At 42.0% G+C, this 19145-nt stretch overlaps 1 protein-coding gene across 1 annotated transcript in view; it reads right to left on the reverse strand.

Moving 5' to 3' along the window:
• RIN2 (Ras and Rab interactor 2) overlaps nt 1-19145 on the reverse strand; it is a 60630-nt gene that overhangs the window by 24493 nt on the left and 16992 nt on the right. The window contains 3 exon segments of the mRNA XM_038133169.1: nt 7-199; nt 7242-7336; nt 14443-14535. Of these exon segments, the coding sequence (XP_037989097.1) occupies nt 7-199; nt 7242-7336; nt 14443-14535 (381 nt within the window).

Below are 19145 nucleotides of genomic sequence, written 5' to 3' on the forward strand. Positions count from 1 at the left end.
CCTTACCCCAGGAGGCTGTGTCTGTAAAATTTCCATGGCTTCAGCATCGTTCAGACCAAGCTGCAGCCACACAGGGTGAGTATGGAGGAGCTTGTCCAATATGCTTAGCTTGTTGGATAGGCTGTCATATCCAGAGTCCCGGGGGCAGCTTTTTACATCATTTTTCTCAGGAGAGACATTATCCATATCCTTTATTAGACTGTGGAAAATTTGGAAAAAAAAATTAGACAGGCTAACCTCCTATGAACTATCACTTAGGTCAGTGAACAGAATTACCACAAAGCTCATGGTGCTGCTGACACTCCGGGCTGGTACTTCTCCTAGTCAGAATTCTTATATTTAGCATACACAAAAATTCTCTTTAAAGGTTCTCAATTAAAAGCCAGCTTGAAGATAAGCCTTAGCATTCTTCTGTGAGGTCAGAGAAATTCAGCCATCACTTCAGGTGCATTTGTATGCATGTGACTGAGAGAACATTTCACTTGCCTTCTTTGCTGTGCTAATATATGGAAAAACTTCTCTTCAAGGATATCTATGCAATTCAGACACTTTTATTCCCAGATCGATTGCAAATGCTGCAAGCTACAGAAATCTTGCTCTCTCATGCCTGCCAGAAAAATCTGGCAATGAAGCAGCCCACTACCTATTGGTGATCACTGCACCAGACACAAGAACTTTGTTTGGAGGGATTATTTTCACAAGTCCACAAACCAGCATCACTTCACCTTATACCCAGACTACTGTCTCTGCTCCAGCAGCTCTGTTGCCTTCGCAGCGGCATATGCATCTTTGCTCCCCTCTGCTGAGAGGTCAGAGTGGGAGGAGGTGAGAAAGAGATGAGAAACCCAAGAAAGAAACAAGAAAAACAAGTTAAACCCCCAAATAATCCTCCCTAAAGCACAGCTTCCTTAAAAAATACGTCATAAGTGGCAGTCACTTCTTATCGTACTTCTGCTAAGTTCTGTAAATATTCACTTTTTTTTCTATTTTTGCCATGAAAGTTCCTTACCTCACATGTTAATACTACACTTCCCGGGATCAGAAACAAGTAAGGAATTGTATATTTACACTCCAAATTCCTTTGGCTGTGGATTGACTGCTATGTGAGAAATAAAGGCTAAGCTAAGTGTGAATGTGGCAAGGTAATGTAAGACTACAATTTATTTGGAATAGGGCATCTAAAGTTACTGCTATAGTCAGTAGTGAAGTAGAGTTCTTGGAGGCTGCAGATTCTTGTCTTAAAAATCCAAATAAACAGAATACTTTGAGAATTCCTTTTGTTATGCAAAGCTCACCATCATCCATATAATACAGAACACCCAGTACAAGTGCACATGTGCTGCTGGCTCAAATTCCTGATTTTTGAGCTAGAAGTACATCCCGTGGTTCTCCCCATGCTAGAAATCACTATGGAGCAGCTATTCTGGTAACAGCTTCCTGATGACAAAATTCAGGAACAGACAAAAAGCACCCTGCAAGCTTGACTGACTCCCTGAGCTGTCGGGCAGAGGATGTGTTCCCCTTACAGACCTTTTCTGGGCAGCAGAGGACAACCCAGCTCCACCTCCCCACTGCACACTGTGCAGCTCTTCTGAATTCCATGCTTTGGACAGGCCCTAAGCATCACTAACAGCATTTACCATCCTCATTATGCCAGCTACTAGTACCCTCAGCAAGTAGGGACAGAGTTCACAAGCACAGGAGCACTGAATACTTTTGAAACAAACAAAAAGCCTCTCCGCCGTCACCCCCCAAAAAACCCCACACCAAAGAGAACAAGCTGAACCAAATTAACACCCACCAACCAAACAACAGAAAAAAACCAAACAACCAAACTGCTTTCTTCTAGCTTTGTTCAGCAACTTGCAGAATCTCTGCAGAGAGCAAACAAGGAGAGTAAATGGGGAAGAGAACTTTCCCTGGATGATCAGATAAGAGCAGGTAAAATAATTTGACATTTCATTACCTGGATCAATTACCACTACCAGCGTTTGCCTCTTTATTTTTTCCTCTGTTTGCTTATTTATGATGTGATGCTTTTCAGATTTCCAAGGCATCTCAAATGCAGATGATTTCCCTCCCTTGCCCACAAGCATCAGAAGCTTTTACTAACTGCCAGTATGCCTTCAAGGGACACAAAATACACAGAAACACATTGGGTGCAGGAGGGAAGTAGTTTTTACATCAGTCATGACTGGGTCTGAAACTCCCTCAGTAGGAATACTGGGTTCCCTTTTCAACCAGTCCCAGCAGAGCCCAGTGTTGCAATGAAGGAATCTCCAAAAAATCAAATAATGAACCACAAAAGTGTTTTCCTGAGCTGTACCTCCAGTAAATATTGCTCAGAAATTTCCCACTCACCCTCAGTGCCAGTTAGCTGCACTACAAACCACAGGGAGCTGTGGCAAAGTACAACTTATACACCAATGCTGCAAGCTTAGACAGATACAAATGATTTCTACTCCCCTTGGTCAGGAGGTGAAAACTAAATATGCTGCAAGGGGGAATATATCCAAGAAGGAAAAGCTACTGAAGACAGCTACCTCACATTCAAAAGAAGGTGTGTGACTGGTATGAGCTAGAATGCCTGGCATTGCTTGCTAACACAAAACCACCTAAAGCTGGCAAGAGTTTGCACAGGCACTGAGAGTCACAATGTTCCTCTTTGGTATGACTGGCTTCGTGATGTCCCACACCCCCTAGACCACCATAAATCTGAATGGGAAGCTGTGGCATTCACATTTTCTGAAAAATCTCTTTGCCCAGGATTTTTCTCCTGGGAAGCTGAGAAGCCTCAGAGAAAAAGGAAAACAAATTCTTATCTCATTTGCTTCTCCTGTGTTTTGCTCATGAGGAATGTGTTTGGAGATTGTTTACCCACAGGTGGTTGTTCCATTGGATTCTGGTGTGAGTTGTTTTCACTCTTTGGCCAATCAGTGCCGAGCTGTGTGGAGACTCTGGAGAGAGTCACGAGTTTTCATTATTATCTTTTAGCCTTCTGTAAGTATCCTTCCTGTATTCTTTAGCATAGTTTAGTATAGCATTCTTTAATATAATATAGTATCATAAAATAATAAATTAGCCTTCTGAGAACATGGAGTCAGATTCATCATTCCTTCCTGCCATGAGGGTCCCTGCAGGGTCCCTGCAAATACAATCAGGTTTTTTGTACCTCCAGGTACTTAACTGAACAATCCCTGCCACATGCTGAGATCCAAGGAGGAAACTCTCTGACTTACATAAACAGGCCCCTCCTTGGGGCAGCTGCTTCTGCTCCCTCAAGAAATAAACCCAAGATTATGAATATCTGATCATGATCAGAATTTCTGCCACTCCTAAACACTAATGGTTCAAACAGCACCAGTGCAACTCAGATAAATCAGCACTAGAATGTTATTGCAATCTGTGGTGAGGTAAACAGGAATACGAAACACTTCTAGAAATTACTTCCTATTCCCAAATAATAAAGAAGGAGGCAGAGAGAAACATCTAACCTGGTAAACTCTGGAAAAAGCACACCTTGGAAAAAACACACTTGGCAAACCACATACAACCTACAAGAAGCCACCTCCCAAGGCCTGGGAGCAAATGCAGTAAAAAACCCCACTGGACTGTTTTGACAGCCTATTTGTAGTGGTCTAGCACTACTGAGCATCATATTCCCGGTTTGCTTTTTTATTCTTAAAATAATTTTAATTAATGATCTGAGCATTAGACATACAGTCAAACCCTGACACATGGGAGTTCTCAAACTCGCTATGTGTTAAAAGAGTTAGACTAAAATTATTTGGGATGTATGTGTAACTACTTTGGAAACAATTGCATGGAGAGAATAAACATTTGAATTCACGAGCAACTGATTAACTCAAGTGTACGGAACAAGAATAAGAAGTTCCTGTAACCAAAATGCTGGCAAAAGATGCTCACAAAATATGTATATTATGCAACAACTAAACTCCTCTCCTAGTTTTACTTTCGGGTTGGAGGATGTTTGGTTGGTTGGTTGGTGTTATTTGTTTGGGATTTTGGAAAAAAAAAAAAAAAAAGAAAGATTCCTGATAAAAGACAATCTGACCAGGTCACATTAAACTCAAAATCGAAACACAAATCAGCCTTAATGAATGGTCTGCTTTAATTCAGGGCTGCTACACAGTTCCTCTTCAGTGGGAAAGGTAGGTTTCAACACTACTCACAATGAACTAAAGAAAACACATGACTCATGCAAGTTTCCTTAGATTGAGAAAACCCATAAACACGTGGGAAGTACGGAGAGGTAATTGCCAAGATAAACAATGCTGTGCTGCATCCTGATTAGACTTAGTTCACAGTAAAAATGACAAGGATCAGGCTCAAGCTTTTAACCAGGATGATCCCTGGTCACGATGTGAACCTTGCTCCACTCCCACAAAGGTTAACCACCTCACAGTTAACTCAGTTTGACTATTTTCCTGGATTTCTGTAAATCTAACAGCTCCTAATCACCCCAGCCCAGTCTATACAATCATCCTGAGCATCAGCTGGGAGGGGCAGAGAGACACTGGTAACTCCCTCCTGCATCCCATAACAGCTAAAAGGACAAGGCAGTTGGGAAGAAGGTTTCTGGATAGCTGCCAACCTGTCAGCAAGAACAGAATTCTCTATGCTGGACAGAAGATGGCTCCACTGAAATGAGTAACTGCTGTGGAAAAGACAGCAGTGTGAGAGCTGTGCAGGGCAGGAACTAAGGCAGGGAGCAAAGCTCTGCCCTGTTCCTTCCACAGGAACAGAACAGGAAGGGAATAAGCTGCTGCAGCTGCCACCAGCAGCAAAAGCATCCCTGAACTATTCCACAGGCACCAAGTGCCCTGGGAAGCCTGGAGCTTTACAGCCTTCCCTCCAGAAGGACAGCAGGAAGAGCTGGCCCCTCATGGACATTCCCACAGATGGGCAGGGGGCCTGGGGCTTCCTAAAAGATCATCCAGGTGCCACCAGACCCATCCCACATGCTTCTGGGCTGCCACTGCATGCAGAAGCTCTCTGGTTACTCTTTCAAAGGTCACTGGAATGGCATGACAGAAATCTGTCCCACTAATTCCTTTTTCTGACAACTCCTCTCATTTGAATTACTGAGATAAATGTCTGCACTGGGAAAAAGGTGAGGCATCAAAATTGGGATACTGAAACAGTCCTTCTTAAAACACATTTTTGCAAGCCTGTTTTTTTGCCTGGCTTTTACATATTTCCAAGCCAAAGCGAGCCCTTGAATCATTCTTGATATTACATGGGCCATATTGTATAAAAAGGAGAAATGAGCCCAAAACAAAGGAGTATATAAGATGAGGAGTATAAATCTGAAAGTCACTACATAACCGCAAAAAAACCCAAACCACAATACTACGGCTGCAGACACACAATTTCATGTCCTTATCTTTCTGAATTCAGCTGAGAGCTCTGCAATGCCTGCCTTTCCAGAACTGCTCTGGGTGTCTGCGGATACCTGCTAAGGTGGAAAAAGAGCAAGGAAAATGGACATTCCATTGAGCTCAAACATCCCTAGGTGCAAATCCAAAGTCATATCAAGACACCAACTGCTGAACAGCAGAAAGCAGTAAGAAGAGAAAACTCCATGAACTGCCAAGTTTTAAATTAACTACAAAAAAATAAAGTTAGGACAGTAAACACAGCCTTGTGAGGTGTCTAGTTTAAACAAGAACTCTGGAAAACTCTTGTTGAAATTACTGTAATCTTGCTCTGTAGCACTATATTAAAAAAAAAGGTGTCAGTGCACAACTAAATTAATTAACTTACCAACTTTGATACAACTTCTTCCTTACATAGAAGCATACAGTCCAGAATTTTGCAGTCACAGTAGGTTTGACTTTAGCTCATTTATTCAGATTTCATATTTCACTTGATCATCTTGAAGTGACAGAAAATAATTTTTTTGACGGCTATTATTATTTTTCATGGAAATTGAATTATTCACTTTTTTGATGTTAGGTTTACTTTATCTTAAACCAAAATATGTTTTGCAGTCAAGATTAACAAATTAAGATTAAAAAAATCGATAAAAAGAAAACTCATGATCTGCAAAATGAGGAGGTTTAGTTGACTGTTTCTAGCTAAATGCTTCCACCAAGATTTTAGAATCAGTAGACCTTAGCCTTTCATGCATATGATGTATTCAAAGACACAAGAAGCCTTTTCTTAACTGAAAAGTAGCTGATGATCTCTAAAGTTAATTAGCTGAATTTACAAAATGAAGAAAGTATCTTTTCTGCCCCTCTAAAAGAACTGTGCTCTCTAAAGCTTTAAACTTGAGCAATGCTCAACCAGGGCCAAAGCCAAGAACTTTAATTAGTTCAACTGTCTTCCATTCTTTACTACTAGGCCAACAAAGCTGCTGCTTAATGTTTTTGAAAATAATCTACATATGCTTTGTGATAAATTCTAGCAGATTTCAATAGCATGCACAGGAAGAAAAAGAGCTAAAAATCTTGGATGCAATTCTAAAAACAATTTTCCACTTCATTAACTCACTGCTAGAAGAACAAAGCCCACCAGCTCCAGGGCTGGCCAAGACCACGCAGTCAGATAAAACACCTACCATCGGTTGCTTTCCTCTTGCAACAAATATTTCAGGTAAGCACAAAAATGTTCTCTTGTTAACACGAGGACTAAAATATTGATTATCCTCCAGATGCTTAGCAGATGTAACTGTTCAAGAAAAGCCAAAATGCTGGGGTCCCATTCTGCCCACTTAAAGGTACAATTTTTTAATGTGCAAGTTACTCATATATAAATTAACTTAAACACATAACCCACATATGCATCAGCTCATAGCAGTCAATATTTTACTTCCTAACGTGAGAGCATAAATAAGTCATGTTATTACATCTTGAATCTTCAAAGAGCCACTTGAAGCAATGGACATTTTGTCTTTACAGCGTGAAAGCCAAGCTGTGCCACAGACAATGGTAATAATGGTAGTAGTTTCCTGCTTCAGACATTCATCAGTATCCAAGGTTTTTAACAAGGAAGTAAAGCTCAGTTGTAATTAGAAGATATTAAGGCCAATACACCAAACAACTGAATCTCCTGCACAACGGCAAATTCCTTGGATCAGGACCAAGATTATCTACACCTCCTATGCTGCCAGGGAGAAAAGTGCTAGGACATAAGCCACCCAAGAAGAAAGCACAGTGAAAACATTCCTGTTGTGGTAGACGCTCCAGAACCATGAAAATAAACATTTTAATCACCTTTGCCAATCAGCAGATTCATCTTCCACTGTGAGATCTGTCTGTACCATCTCCTGTTTCAGTTCTCCGATTTCTGAGGCAATTGTGTCAATGAGCTAGAAAGGGACAAAAATAGTATGACATCAAGTGAGTGGAAGAGGCGTGGAAAAGAAGCCAGGGCAAGTTTAGTCACCAGAGATTACAAACTTTTTCTTTTTTTCTAAAATCGCATCCTATTTGGACTTCCCCTTGCAAAGGAACAAGTAAGGGTTGGGGCCATGTATAGAGGTTCTCAGAGGAAGAATACAGTGCCAGTACAAAACCTTCCAGTTTTGCCAGCCTTTTAATTTAAATGGATAAAATTTGCAGCCTCTGTGCATTACACAACATCTTACAAGAATTAAATTGTTTAGCTGTTTGTAGCATTTACCTTCTCAAAAAAAACCAAACCAAACCAAACAAAAAAATAGAAGAAATCCACGTGCAAGAGTTTTATTTCAAAAGGGACACTAAGCCAGCATTATGATACCATGGAGGATGAAAAGCAATGAAGCAAGAAGGGAGCAAGAAGGGAGGGCATGGCTGCTTTTCAGATTAGGTTTTGGGCTTCACTTGAACACAACAATTCAATTCAGGTAGAAGACCAGTCTAATTCTGGGTATGAGGGCAAAAACTCATTTTAAGGTAGGCAAGATTAGCACTGAGGTTGTATCCTGAGAAATGCAGAATTTGCTAGCTAGACTTTAGGGAAACATTTTGTTGAGCAGAAACCAACCATGAAATTTGCAAAGCCTGCTCTCTTGAACACTTCTCTGTAGCCAATGCATCAAGTTTGCCACACCATGACAGCCTATGAACCCTAGTTCCCTCCCTCCTGCTGGGAGGGAACCTAATAAAAGGTTTGCAGTGATGCAGCAATCTCTATCACCACCCCTGCATATCAGAACTAACAAAAACCCTGGCATATGAAGCAAAAATAGCTTTGGGGTCCAAGTCAGAACATTCTTCACAGCTGCCCCGAAGGTATGAGCCCAAGTCCCACTCAGGGCAGGCAACTCAGTACAGCAGCATTTTCAAACATTGCAGGCATCATTTTCCTAAATTGTTACATTGGAATTTTTCCTCTACCTCAGGAATTCACACTCTCCTTTGCTGAGCATCATTATTCCAATCAATTCAAAGTAAGTTTCAATCTCTGCTTACAACTGGCCAACTCCAATAAATGAACCTTATTTAAGAATGAATTACCATTACCCACACCCTAAGGGTTTTCTTCTGTCCAAGTCATAGTTCCCAGTGTTAGAAATTATATGAAGTTCAGCATTTTTTAATGTCATTTTAGTCAGGGGTTTTGTCTGCCTTTACCCAGGTGGGAAAGGAGTTGGAAGTTTCTTTTCAAAGGACTGTTCCACCACTCCAGGTCTGATGAGCTTAACATCTCAGCAGACTGGGAGCAGCACACAAAAAAAGAACATACACAAAAGAGAGCAACCATTAACGAATGTCAGCTCCAAACATCACCCCTGGCATGGTCCAACACTCCTGGTCTGGGAAGAGGTAAATTAGAGAATGAAGAATGAGAAACTAATCAACATTAAAGGCAAACCACCAACCAATAGGAAACCTAATGCTAAGACCTTGGGAGCAGAGAACATTGAACCAATGAATTTCTCTGGGTTTTGACGAATGTGAAAAATCTAATAAAGACTTGTGTGATGGAATGATTTTCTCTGCACAACCAGGGCAAGAAGTGGATGAACTGGTTTCTGTTGCACAGAAATCCTGGCCAGAACAACACACTGGCAAGAATAAAGTAATGCCTTACTTCTCTAGCACTAAAGATTGTTGTTGGAGAGTTTTTGTTTTTCCCGTAGTTTGGGTGACACCAGCCACGTGTGCCACTGACACTGCAAAGACATTCCACCCGCTGATTCCCAAACAACCCTGAGTCACTGCAGCCAGATGTGAGCCATGCCTCCCTGACCATTCCAAGGGGCAACTGGGGGAACACAGGCCAGCAGCCTCAGGGAGCGGCCACAGTAAGATGAATTTCTGCATTGCCACCCTTGCAAAGCTGCTTCAGCTGGCCACTGCATGAAAGCTGAGCTGCTACTCCCCTTGAATCAGCTCTGCACAAGGAGCTCCTCTTCATGGGCACCATCGCCCCAAGTCTCTGCATTTAAGACCAACTGTGGCCATGAAGAGCCATCACAGAGGTGTGCCCTGTTCTCTGACACATCAGCACAGACTTAAGTTTCTGGAAGGCCAACAGTCTGCACAACAAAGGAGTTTCAGCACCTCTCCCTCAAAGCATACAGTGCATGAGCTCTCCTTGTATTTTCAGCCACCTCCTCCATGCCTGCTTTGCTGTGTCATTACCTGGCTGGCCACTGAGTTAACTCTGTTAGAGGGCTTTGACCAGAACTGTGACAAAACCCACCTCCCTACCAGAACACAAAATCTCAGGGAGCTACAGCAAAGAACTCTCATCCAAACTGTGCTAACAACAAAGTAATCTTAACGCTTTTGAATTTGTATGCCTGCCTTGAAGAGAACTCTGCAGAAATTACTCCTGAGAGGAATTCTTCCATGTTTAGCAACTTTGCTTCTTTTTCTAAAGAGGACTTACACAAAATGGCACGTTTCAAGCAGCCTTACGCTCACATTCTATTCCACAGGCTAAATTTCTTGGGTATGCTACACAGCCTCCATGACAAATCAGCCTTTCATGAAAACTCAATACACTCTGGACAAGGAAGCCAGGTCAAAATGGGGCATCAGACCCCAGACTGACCTGTGAAGCTCCCCAGGATGGAACACACCACAGTCCAACCAAGACTAATCACCTACCACCATGTACTCCACTTGAACTAAACGTGACCTCTAGGAAGAAACCCCTCATTTTTTTCTAGGAAAAAACCACCAATATTTTCTGCAATTCCCAACTAATTTTCCTTAAATTCTCTTTAATGACAAAAAGAGTTGCATTTCCCTTGATTCAAGAAAAGAAAATCTTACGGAGTCGCATCATTTGCGCGTCCTTGCAATTAACTGACACATCCTGTTACAACAGCATTTTTCTAACAAATAATGTGAGGTGTAGTCATGATTTTATGACAGCATTTCCCCATATTTAGGATCAATGAAACTTCTGGTGATTATACAGCACACGTGATGCACATGTGACTAGCATCATACAAGACGAGCTGTTAATAACATGTTTCTACAAAACACAGGAAGGATCCTGAGTATGTACTATTATTAGCTCCAGCCCTGAGGAAACAAGCAGTAGCAGAAGGCTCTGCCTTTTTAGTGCTAGGCTAAGAATATTGGAATTCTTCAAAGAGACTCCTCTATTTTCAACAAGCATGTGGCTCTTTGGCTGGAAATAATGGGAAAACTCATCCCTTCATTTCAAAAGACTTGAAATCAACAAGGTAAGAGGCAACTTCCAAAGGAAAATGCAACAGAAGTGGATGTATACATTTGTCAGAGGCCTCTGTTAGTGTAAAACAGCATAATGAGCCCAAAGACTTAAAAAGTAATCAGAAGAAATCTGTTGGGGACTGTTTAGGTCTGTGGAATAGATATTACCCAACTATGCTGTAGAAAGAGGAGGTTTACCTGAAAAATGCATTTGGAAAGATGACATCTTCTCAGGTGGTCAATTAATCAGTGCTTTGGAAAAACGAAATTAAAACGAGATCTTATATAACATGATAAAACAGCTATTTTTGTGTGCAACGATTTTTCCTTTGGAATTTATTTCTGATAAAGCATCGTTCTGTAAATTCAAAAGACACTACAGTATAACCACTGTAAACCCAAATAATAATTATGACTCAGGCAACATGAATTCACACAGCAGCCCAGTACCATACTGCCTAACCAAATCTATCCTAAACATTAGATTGCCAAATACCCATGTCCTAACTGTTTACATTCCTAACATCCATGAACGAAATGATGAAATGCAAACATCTTAAACCACAGCATTTCCTTTCATAACGCACCACACTCTGCTTATTGTCAATTGATTCGGAGCTCAACAAGACTGAGCTCAGCTTCTGGGAGCTGGCAAGGGTGACAGTGGAACTCCTACATACAGCCCACAAACCCCCAGCGTTCTCTCACCATAACACAACATCTATTTTGCTTTGCATCGTTCAGGATGTTCTACAAGCAGCAGTAGTCAGTGTGTTCACCAGAAGCGAGTCACTCCCAAGGCTCCAGTCACATTTGTGAAGCTGCTCTACTGACACTCACATCACTGCCGTGCATCAGGGAAAGAAAGCACATGCCCAGGACAGATATAGACAGTGCCTCTCCCAGAAAGCCAGCATAACTACAGCTCTTATAACTCACTGGACTTGAAGAGTTTCCTGTCCCCAAGAAGCAGACAGGTGGCTTTGATTTGATGTCTGTTCCCAGACATTTTTAGAAAAAAACTGCGTGACAAATGAATTCCTGCTCTTTGTGTTGAAATGTAAATAAGCTTGCACAGAGAATTAACGAAACTGCAATCATTCTCAGAAGGCACTAAAAGAGTCAGCCAAGATGACCACTGCAGAATGTTTCCAAGCCCTGAGATTTACAAGAACTCAAGAGGAAAAGGCAAGATGGGTGCTTCTAATCTGGCAAGGGGACACCGGCTGAAGACAGCGAGATTAGAATCAGACTGGACAAATGAGCCTCAGCACTTCCCACTCCCCCTTCCTGCCAGCATCTCATTTTTCATTCTTTCTGGAGACCTGCATCCTCTTTGGCATCACATCTTTTCCTTCCTGTTTTGATAAGCAGAACGCAGCAACCCTCACAGAGGGCCCTGTGTGACGAGGTGGCCAAGTGCCAGAGACGAGCCCATCTGAGAACGCTGCTTCTGAACTTGTGCAAGCCTCTGAATGCAATCCAATATTTGGATACACGTCTGCAGATTCTGGTGAGCTATGAATTCTCAGGGCCACTGACGTTGTTCAGTATCTTATTCATCAGAAACAAAGTTTTACCTGATGCTTGATTTTGGAAAAGAAAAGCTTTACTGGTGTAAAACTTCTGATGCCAGTTCAGTGAACACTGGAACATTTTGATGAGAAGGAGGATAATTCAGTAAAGAGGACATTTGTCAGAGACATATATTCAGCCCCTTGCCTTACCACAGACTCTCTCTGTAACCACTGGCAAGCTATTCAGTCCCAGAATTATCCAAGACTAAGCCCATCATTGCCTCATTCTTACTACTTGCTGGCTCTGAGCATTCACCAATCACAAGGTGCAGAGTCCACAGAATTTAGCCTCTAAAACTACAGACCTCTGCTCTGTCTAAAATGGGGACAATACTGTTTCCCTTGTGTACTAACAGTCAAAAGAATGGCTGTGAAAAAAAAAAACAAACTAAGAGATGGTTAGAAGCTGTAGCAATGAGAACTACTTAAGAACCAGAAAAGAAAAGATAAAGTTGGAATTTCCCAGCTGGTATTTGTCAGCGATTTTTCTGGCAAATGTTGCTAAGAATGGTAAGATGCTCCCTTAAGAAGATTTAAGTGCCCTGAGAATCTGCATACCAACGTGGTAAAGGTTTCTTAGGCAACTGCAAATTAACAAGCACAACGTGAGAGCCATATGCAAGTACAGGGGACAGTCTGCCCATGTGGGAGAGCATACTGAAGAACAGATCAGCAGGGATAAAAGGCCATATCTTGATTACTAGGTCTCCTAAGCACTGACAGACAAAGCAAATTAAAATAATGCAAACTCAAAAAATCTGATGTGCCAAGTATTTTACTTGCTCACCAGCTCAGCTGTAGCAAACAAATGTAACTGTTATCACAATTCTGCTCACATGGCAGAGGGAGGAAATAAAAGGTAATTTCACTGTATGCACAAAAGCTACCAGGTGCACTGCACACAGGCTGGGCACACTGACTGCCTGCAGTTTCCAATCCCACACCCTGGGCTCAGAACCATGGTCCAACAGTGCAACTTCCCAGGGATGGTGAGAGGTCTGCAAACATAGCTTGGAGGCATCTTTTTCCCTGCCAGCATGTCCTTAAGAAAATGCAGGACCTTAGTTTTCTAACTGATAATGTTTCTTGAAATTGCCCAGGAAGACTGCAGACTGCATTTCTAATCATTTAGAGTAACTGCAACCCCATCATCATGAACAAAACAGCTGTTCCAGCATCTATTTTCTACATAAGAATTACATAAGGAGATCCCAAATGACTGCAGAAAATGACTGGGTGCTTGCTTACAGTCCCATCTAACACCAGGAGTCCTTCAGCATACACACAACAGACAACCTAGAGATATTTCTTGGAACTGGGACAGTTCCTAGCTGTGATTTGCAAAATAGGGCTGTTCTCCCTCTTTGGCTGTGGAGTGTTATCAACAAGGCTGATGTTTGTACTCCTGAGTTATGAGAGGTAGCTGAAGTGTGTTGCAGAACTGAGAGGTGGTTCCCACCACTGGATGACCCTGGTAACTGCTGGGCAAGACAAAAAGAAAACACGATGTCACTGCAGGGCTGATGGTTCATTTCCTAAAGATTTCCCCAAAGGAAACATCTGCCCCAGAAGAAGAGAAGGAATGGAAACAGCAACACCCCAAGATGGCAGCGTTAGCATCTTTCACTGGAAGAAGCTACAGCAAGTGATGAATATTCTAAGGGATGTGATCACTGAATTCAGTGCTCAAAAGCACCTGTAAATTTTGATGGCTCCTTAAAGCAAAACCCTGTTCAGCAAGGCAGCCACTGTGACCCTGGAACATAGTTAACAGGATTCACTCATCTTTTGAAAACTGCACTGGTAACTCCTACTGCAGCCTGGCTTTTTGGGATGCCAGTTGTTCTCAAAATAGGCAAGGAAATGAAACCAATTTTCAATCCAGTAATGGAAATCATAAACCTGTACCACAATTTAAGTGACACAAATCCGGTTTATGAAGGCTCCAATAATTTTATGCCTGTTCACAATAAAGCTTATGTTCTCAGCATTAGCAGCAAAGAAAGCCATGACCTATTTTACACCAAATATTCTACTCCATGTACACATGTGAAATAACTGGGGGGTGATCTAGCCACAAATCTGCCTGTAAAAAGAAATGCTCAAGAAGTACTTCCCAAAAGGCTTACTATGTATCACAGAGAGTACTGCACATTCTGCTGTGCTCATTACACATAAAATGTGAAATACTTCATGTTCTGTGTAAGTATCCCATTTACCTTAAAGAAACTTCCTCTTTTGTCCACACAACGGGCTCTCATTGTCAAAGACGACATCTTCCCTGAGGAGACTCCACTGTATGCCTTGATCTCCTAAAAGCAGACACATATTTGTAATGGTTAGTCCAGTCTGTAGGAAATTCCTCTGCAATTCTAAGCCACAGAAACAGTCACAACAAGCCTTCTGCCAAACCCTTTCCATCAACAACACTGTGCCATTTTTTTCCTACCAGAGTCCTTACATATCCCCTCAGTCCATTATTTTTCCATAAACTGCTTCAAAAATACAGTGCTACTCAGAGTTCTGTATCTCTCCCTTCTTTTCACAGCTGATCCTGTAGCTGTGGCTAGATTTTAATGTGCTCATTAAAAAAGAATGCTAAAACATAATGATTGCTTTCTTTGTTTACTTGACCTCAGTCTGCAGTACAAACAGAACAAAATGTTAGATGTCATTACAATCCACTCTCAAATATTACAGTATTAGCAGGACTTATCAGGAGGGGAAAAAAAACAGTTTAAAATCACCCACAAGGGAGAAAACACTCTACCATTAAAGTAAAAACCAACAAACAACAACAACAAAAAGCCCAAACACCCCCCAGAAATGTTGCTTCAGACTTCTAAAATGCAACTGAGTCATATTCAAGTCAGGAACTGAAGATTAATTTAGGAAGAAGCGGCATTTTCTGCTATCAGGTAAAATGAAGGAACAGTTCAACACCCAGGACAATACACTAATGCATCCATCACGTGAGGAATATCAAGAGGGGGATCTCCATCTGAAAGCAGAGTGGCAGAGTTCCTCTGAAGTCACAACCAATTCAAACCAGTAATTTATGAATCAGTTCCTGAACTAAGCAGGATTCAGTTCCATGGCTAAAAAGTCATCCTAGGATTTTTACAGGTGAGCTGTAACTGTATTTAAACAGCCTAACTCTTCTCCTTGCACACATGTTTTCCAACCGCATAGCAGGGAGTTACATTGGAAGTTTCAGCCACCAAAAGGGGCAAATAATGCAAGTGCAAAACACTGCAGAGTAGAGACAGAGACACAGCTTTTGATTTGATACGAGCAGAAATTAAAATAAAAGGCTGACAGCAGCAATGAAAACCAAGTTTAGTGGTGTGGCTGCAGAGGGAGATGGAGCAGAACAAAGCAGCTGGGACAGAGAATGCTGACAGGTAAAACCCCAAATTTGACACATATCCCACACCAAACACATGCATGCTTCTCCTTCCCTCTAATCCTTAAGAGAAAGAATTGACATGGGCGAGGAAGACCAAGGCAGAAGGAGGAGCTTAAATGAAAAACCCCGGCAAGCAAAAGTACTTGAGAAAACAGAGAGGTACAAGCAGGAGAAAAGAAACATTTTAGTTTTAACATGTAGCAGAAAGCTTTAAATAGTTCGCCTTGTTTCCAGAGGTCCTACCACAAGAGCACTAGAATAGGTTACATTTTTCCACTCCCATTCTGGTTAAAAAGCAGCCATGGCAGGAAGCTCAGTAACCTGCCAGTTTTCCAGGCAGGATCTGCAGACTTTGAAGGCTGAAAGTAAAATCTTGAATTCTGCACTGTTGTGAAAACCAAACACTAGGGGATGAACAAGACAAGACAAAAAAGAGTGCTGAGAAAAAAAAATGTAAGAAGTAAAAATTCCAACTTACTTCCTAAATCAGTGTATTTAAAGGATACACTCCTGGTCAAGCTCTGAAGAACTGTGAACTGTGTTTCTTTACCTAGAAGTGTGCTTAAATAACTTGACTGCACTTATTCCATAAGAGATGATGTTTAGAGGGTGGTTTTGCAGGTGCTACTAAATTAGTTAAGCTCTGTCTCCTCATTTGCCACATACACAAAGGTACAGAGCAGCTGCTCCCCTCTGGGGACCATAAGAAATTATGGGGTTTTTTTTAAATCTTCTTTAGGTCAATTCTGGAAAGAAAATTTTCACCAGAGAGTGTTAAGGAGTTACATTAGAGGGTTATGAGCAAGATCCTGCAGTTGTCTGTACATCTCTAGTCTCAGTCATTAATCACTCCATTTGCAAACAACAACCCCTTCAGAGGAAATCTCATGGGTTTTAATTTTTTTTTTCCAATTTAACCACAAGGATGTCTGCATGCAATCCTATTACCAAAACAAGACCATGAGGTATTTTTACATTCTCCACTCAAATGTGCAGAGGAAGGAAAGCACACACACAGTTTTTGCCCTTCAAAGAGTGGTATGACTCCAGTCAGAAGAAAGCCTCAAACAAAACCACTGCTTATTTCACTTGGAAGAGGTTCTGGAGCTCTAAACTTCTTCATAACTTCTATTACTGTCACTATTTATGCAACATTACTGCTATCTGTAGGACTTTAACTCTGAGCCTCAGCTGGGCTCTTCTCAGCTCCACACAGCCAGTGAATCAATCCCCACCACTTTTCATGGTTACAATGTAATTTCAAACTAATTCAGGGAAACCTAAATAATTTTTCATGTTTGAGTGGGTTTTCATATTTCTAACTAAAATCAGCACAATGGGAGACACTGCTGGGCTTCTCTGTGTTTGTTGGGAAGGGTTCTTTTGGTGCACATACTTCTTTTTCACCATCCAATAACACAGGAAGGTACTAGGGCTTGCAGGTAAAATGGACAGCCAGGCTGGGTGCAACACCCCAAAACCTGGGGGCAGGCTCCTGCCTCGGAGCTGAGAGGTATTTCCATATCATGCAGAAAGAACTGCAAAAAAACAAACCTACTGTCAGGAGGCTTCATTTCTCTACATAGCTGTGCACATCTGATCCTTACTCAGATCCAAAACAGGCTGGGAAACCACTGCTCTGAAGTTGTCCTTGTTGAATTGGGACTGCATGAGGCTGTCAGAACAAAGTCCTCTGATTGGGAAGGTAGGTGGAGTGAGCCAGCAAAGCCTGTCATCTCCTGCACCTACTGGAGAGAAGCCTTTTCTCCTCCTCCTGTGCTCCAGGCACCGAGGCAGAGAGCCCAGACAGATTCACCCAGACTCTGCCCAGGTGCTGCCTGCTCAGACAGCCACCTGGCAATGTCACCAGGCTGCAGGAGCCAGCTCACTGTGTAATTCATGTGCCCTTCTGCCATCTGGCCATCTGGAGGGAAGCCTCCTCTGTGTCCCAGGGCTTTGTCCCCAGCTCTCTGTGGGCAGCTGGTGCCAGACACTTCCTACCCACAGCACTGCCTTCCTGCAGCTCCCCACATCCAGGACAGAGCTCCTGTGTGTGACCAACAAGACAGGGCAGGCAGAAGGCATGATCTGTCTGCTTGGCAGACTTCCCTCAAGTCCAATGCTACTGCATGATGCTCATGCCCATGCAAGCTGTACGTTTCAAAACACCAGGTGCCTTTTTATCTTCCTTCCATTCCCTTCTCCTGCTGGTTTTCATTCACACAGGAATGCCCGAGCACCTTTCACATGCCTGTATGCAATCTGACTTCTGACTCCTCATCAAAACAGCTCCTACTTTACTACTCCCTCTACTGCAATTTTATTTGGATTTTTGTTGTATGTTCTTATACTTAACTATATTAGAGCCAATGACCACCTCACTAGACTTCTCAGGATCCTTCCCTTTAATCTTCTCATTCCAATCCTGCTTTTACAAAGCAAAACATCCCATTTTCTTTAGCCCAAAGTCCTAGCAAAGACAAGACAGCCCGTCTGTATGCCTCCCCTGAGCTCAGCCACAGCAATCTGCACAAAAGTCCCTGCTCACAATCCTCCCACAATCCCACCTCTTCTCTTTCCTAAGGAATCAAGGCTGTCCAACTGCACTAGCTTCCTGTTCCTTAGTTCCTAACTAGGATTTTTGATCTTTTGGCCAACCTAACAAGACAAAAAGATAGCAGGAAGAGACTCCATATATGCCACCACTGAAGGAAGAGATCTTGAGCTTTCCTTTTGCTGGCTGACCCACAGAATTATCACCTTTTTTCCCCCCCCTGTATTTTAAATGTAAGTTATCCCACTGAAGAAACTCAGTCTGCCCTCTTTCATTCTCTGCCTGTAAAGGCTGTGCAATCACTGAGCACAGACTCTTACAGAAACTACCTCAGGCAAATTAAGAAATGATTCTACTGTTCTGCAGCCAAGAAAACGCAGGAGAAAATATCAGTCCAGACCTTAAGTATAAGCTGGCACAGGTCAGCTGATGTCAGAGGCTAATGCTGGTTATTACCTGTCAGAGCATTCCCTTGGCCAGCAGTGGGGCACAGCTGGAATACAATCCCTACTGCCCCCTAACAAAAAAGCATGGAAGCTAGGTAGAAGCTACATAGATGTACTTGTAAAACCTATGGTGAATTAGCATCATATTACAATCCATTTGCAGAGTAATTTATAAATACACAGTATTATAACAACTAGAATTAATTTGGTGAACCCATTTTCTGGGGGGTTAAAGCAGAATCCAGAAAGAGGAAGGATAAATATATTTTACTTAATTAAAAAAGTAAAAAAACCCCACCCTGCTCAAATGCAACTCTACACTTGACAATATGCCAAGAGATATACACAGTACTTCAGATTTTCAGCAAATGTAATCATGCTCATGCAGTTCACTTCCCTGTTCTCCTAGTGCATTTGCCAGTCCAAGGGAGCAGGCTGTGTTCATCTCTAACCTACAAAGCTCTGGTTTGTCCAACTACTCTGACCTTATCTGAATCTTGGCAAAATTTAACT

The sequence above is a fragment of the Motacilla alba genome, chromosome 3, assembly GCF_015832195.1.
Source record: "Motacilla alba alba isolate MOTALB_02 chromosome 3, Motacilla_alba_V1.0_pri, whole genome shotgun sequence".
Classification (NCBI taxonomy): Eukaryota; Metazoa; Chordata; class Aves; order Passeriformes; family Motacillidae; genus Motacilla; species Motacilla alba.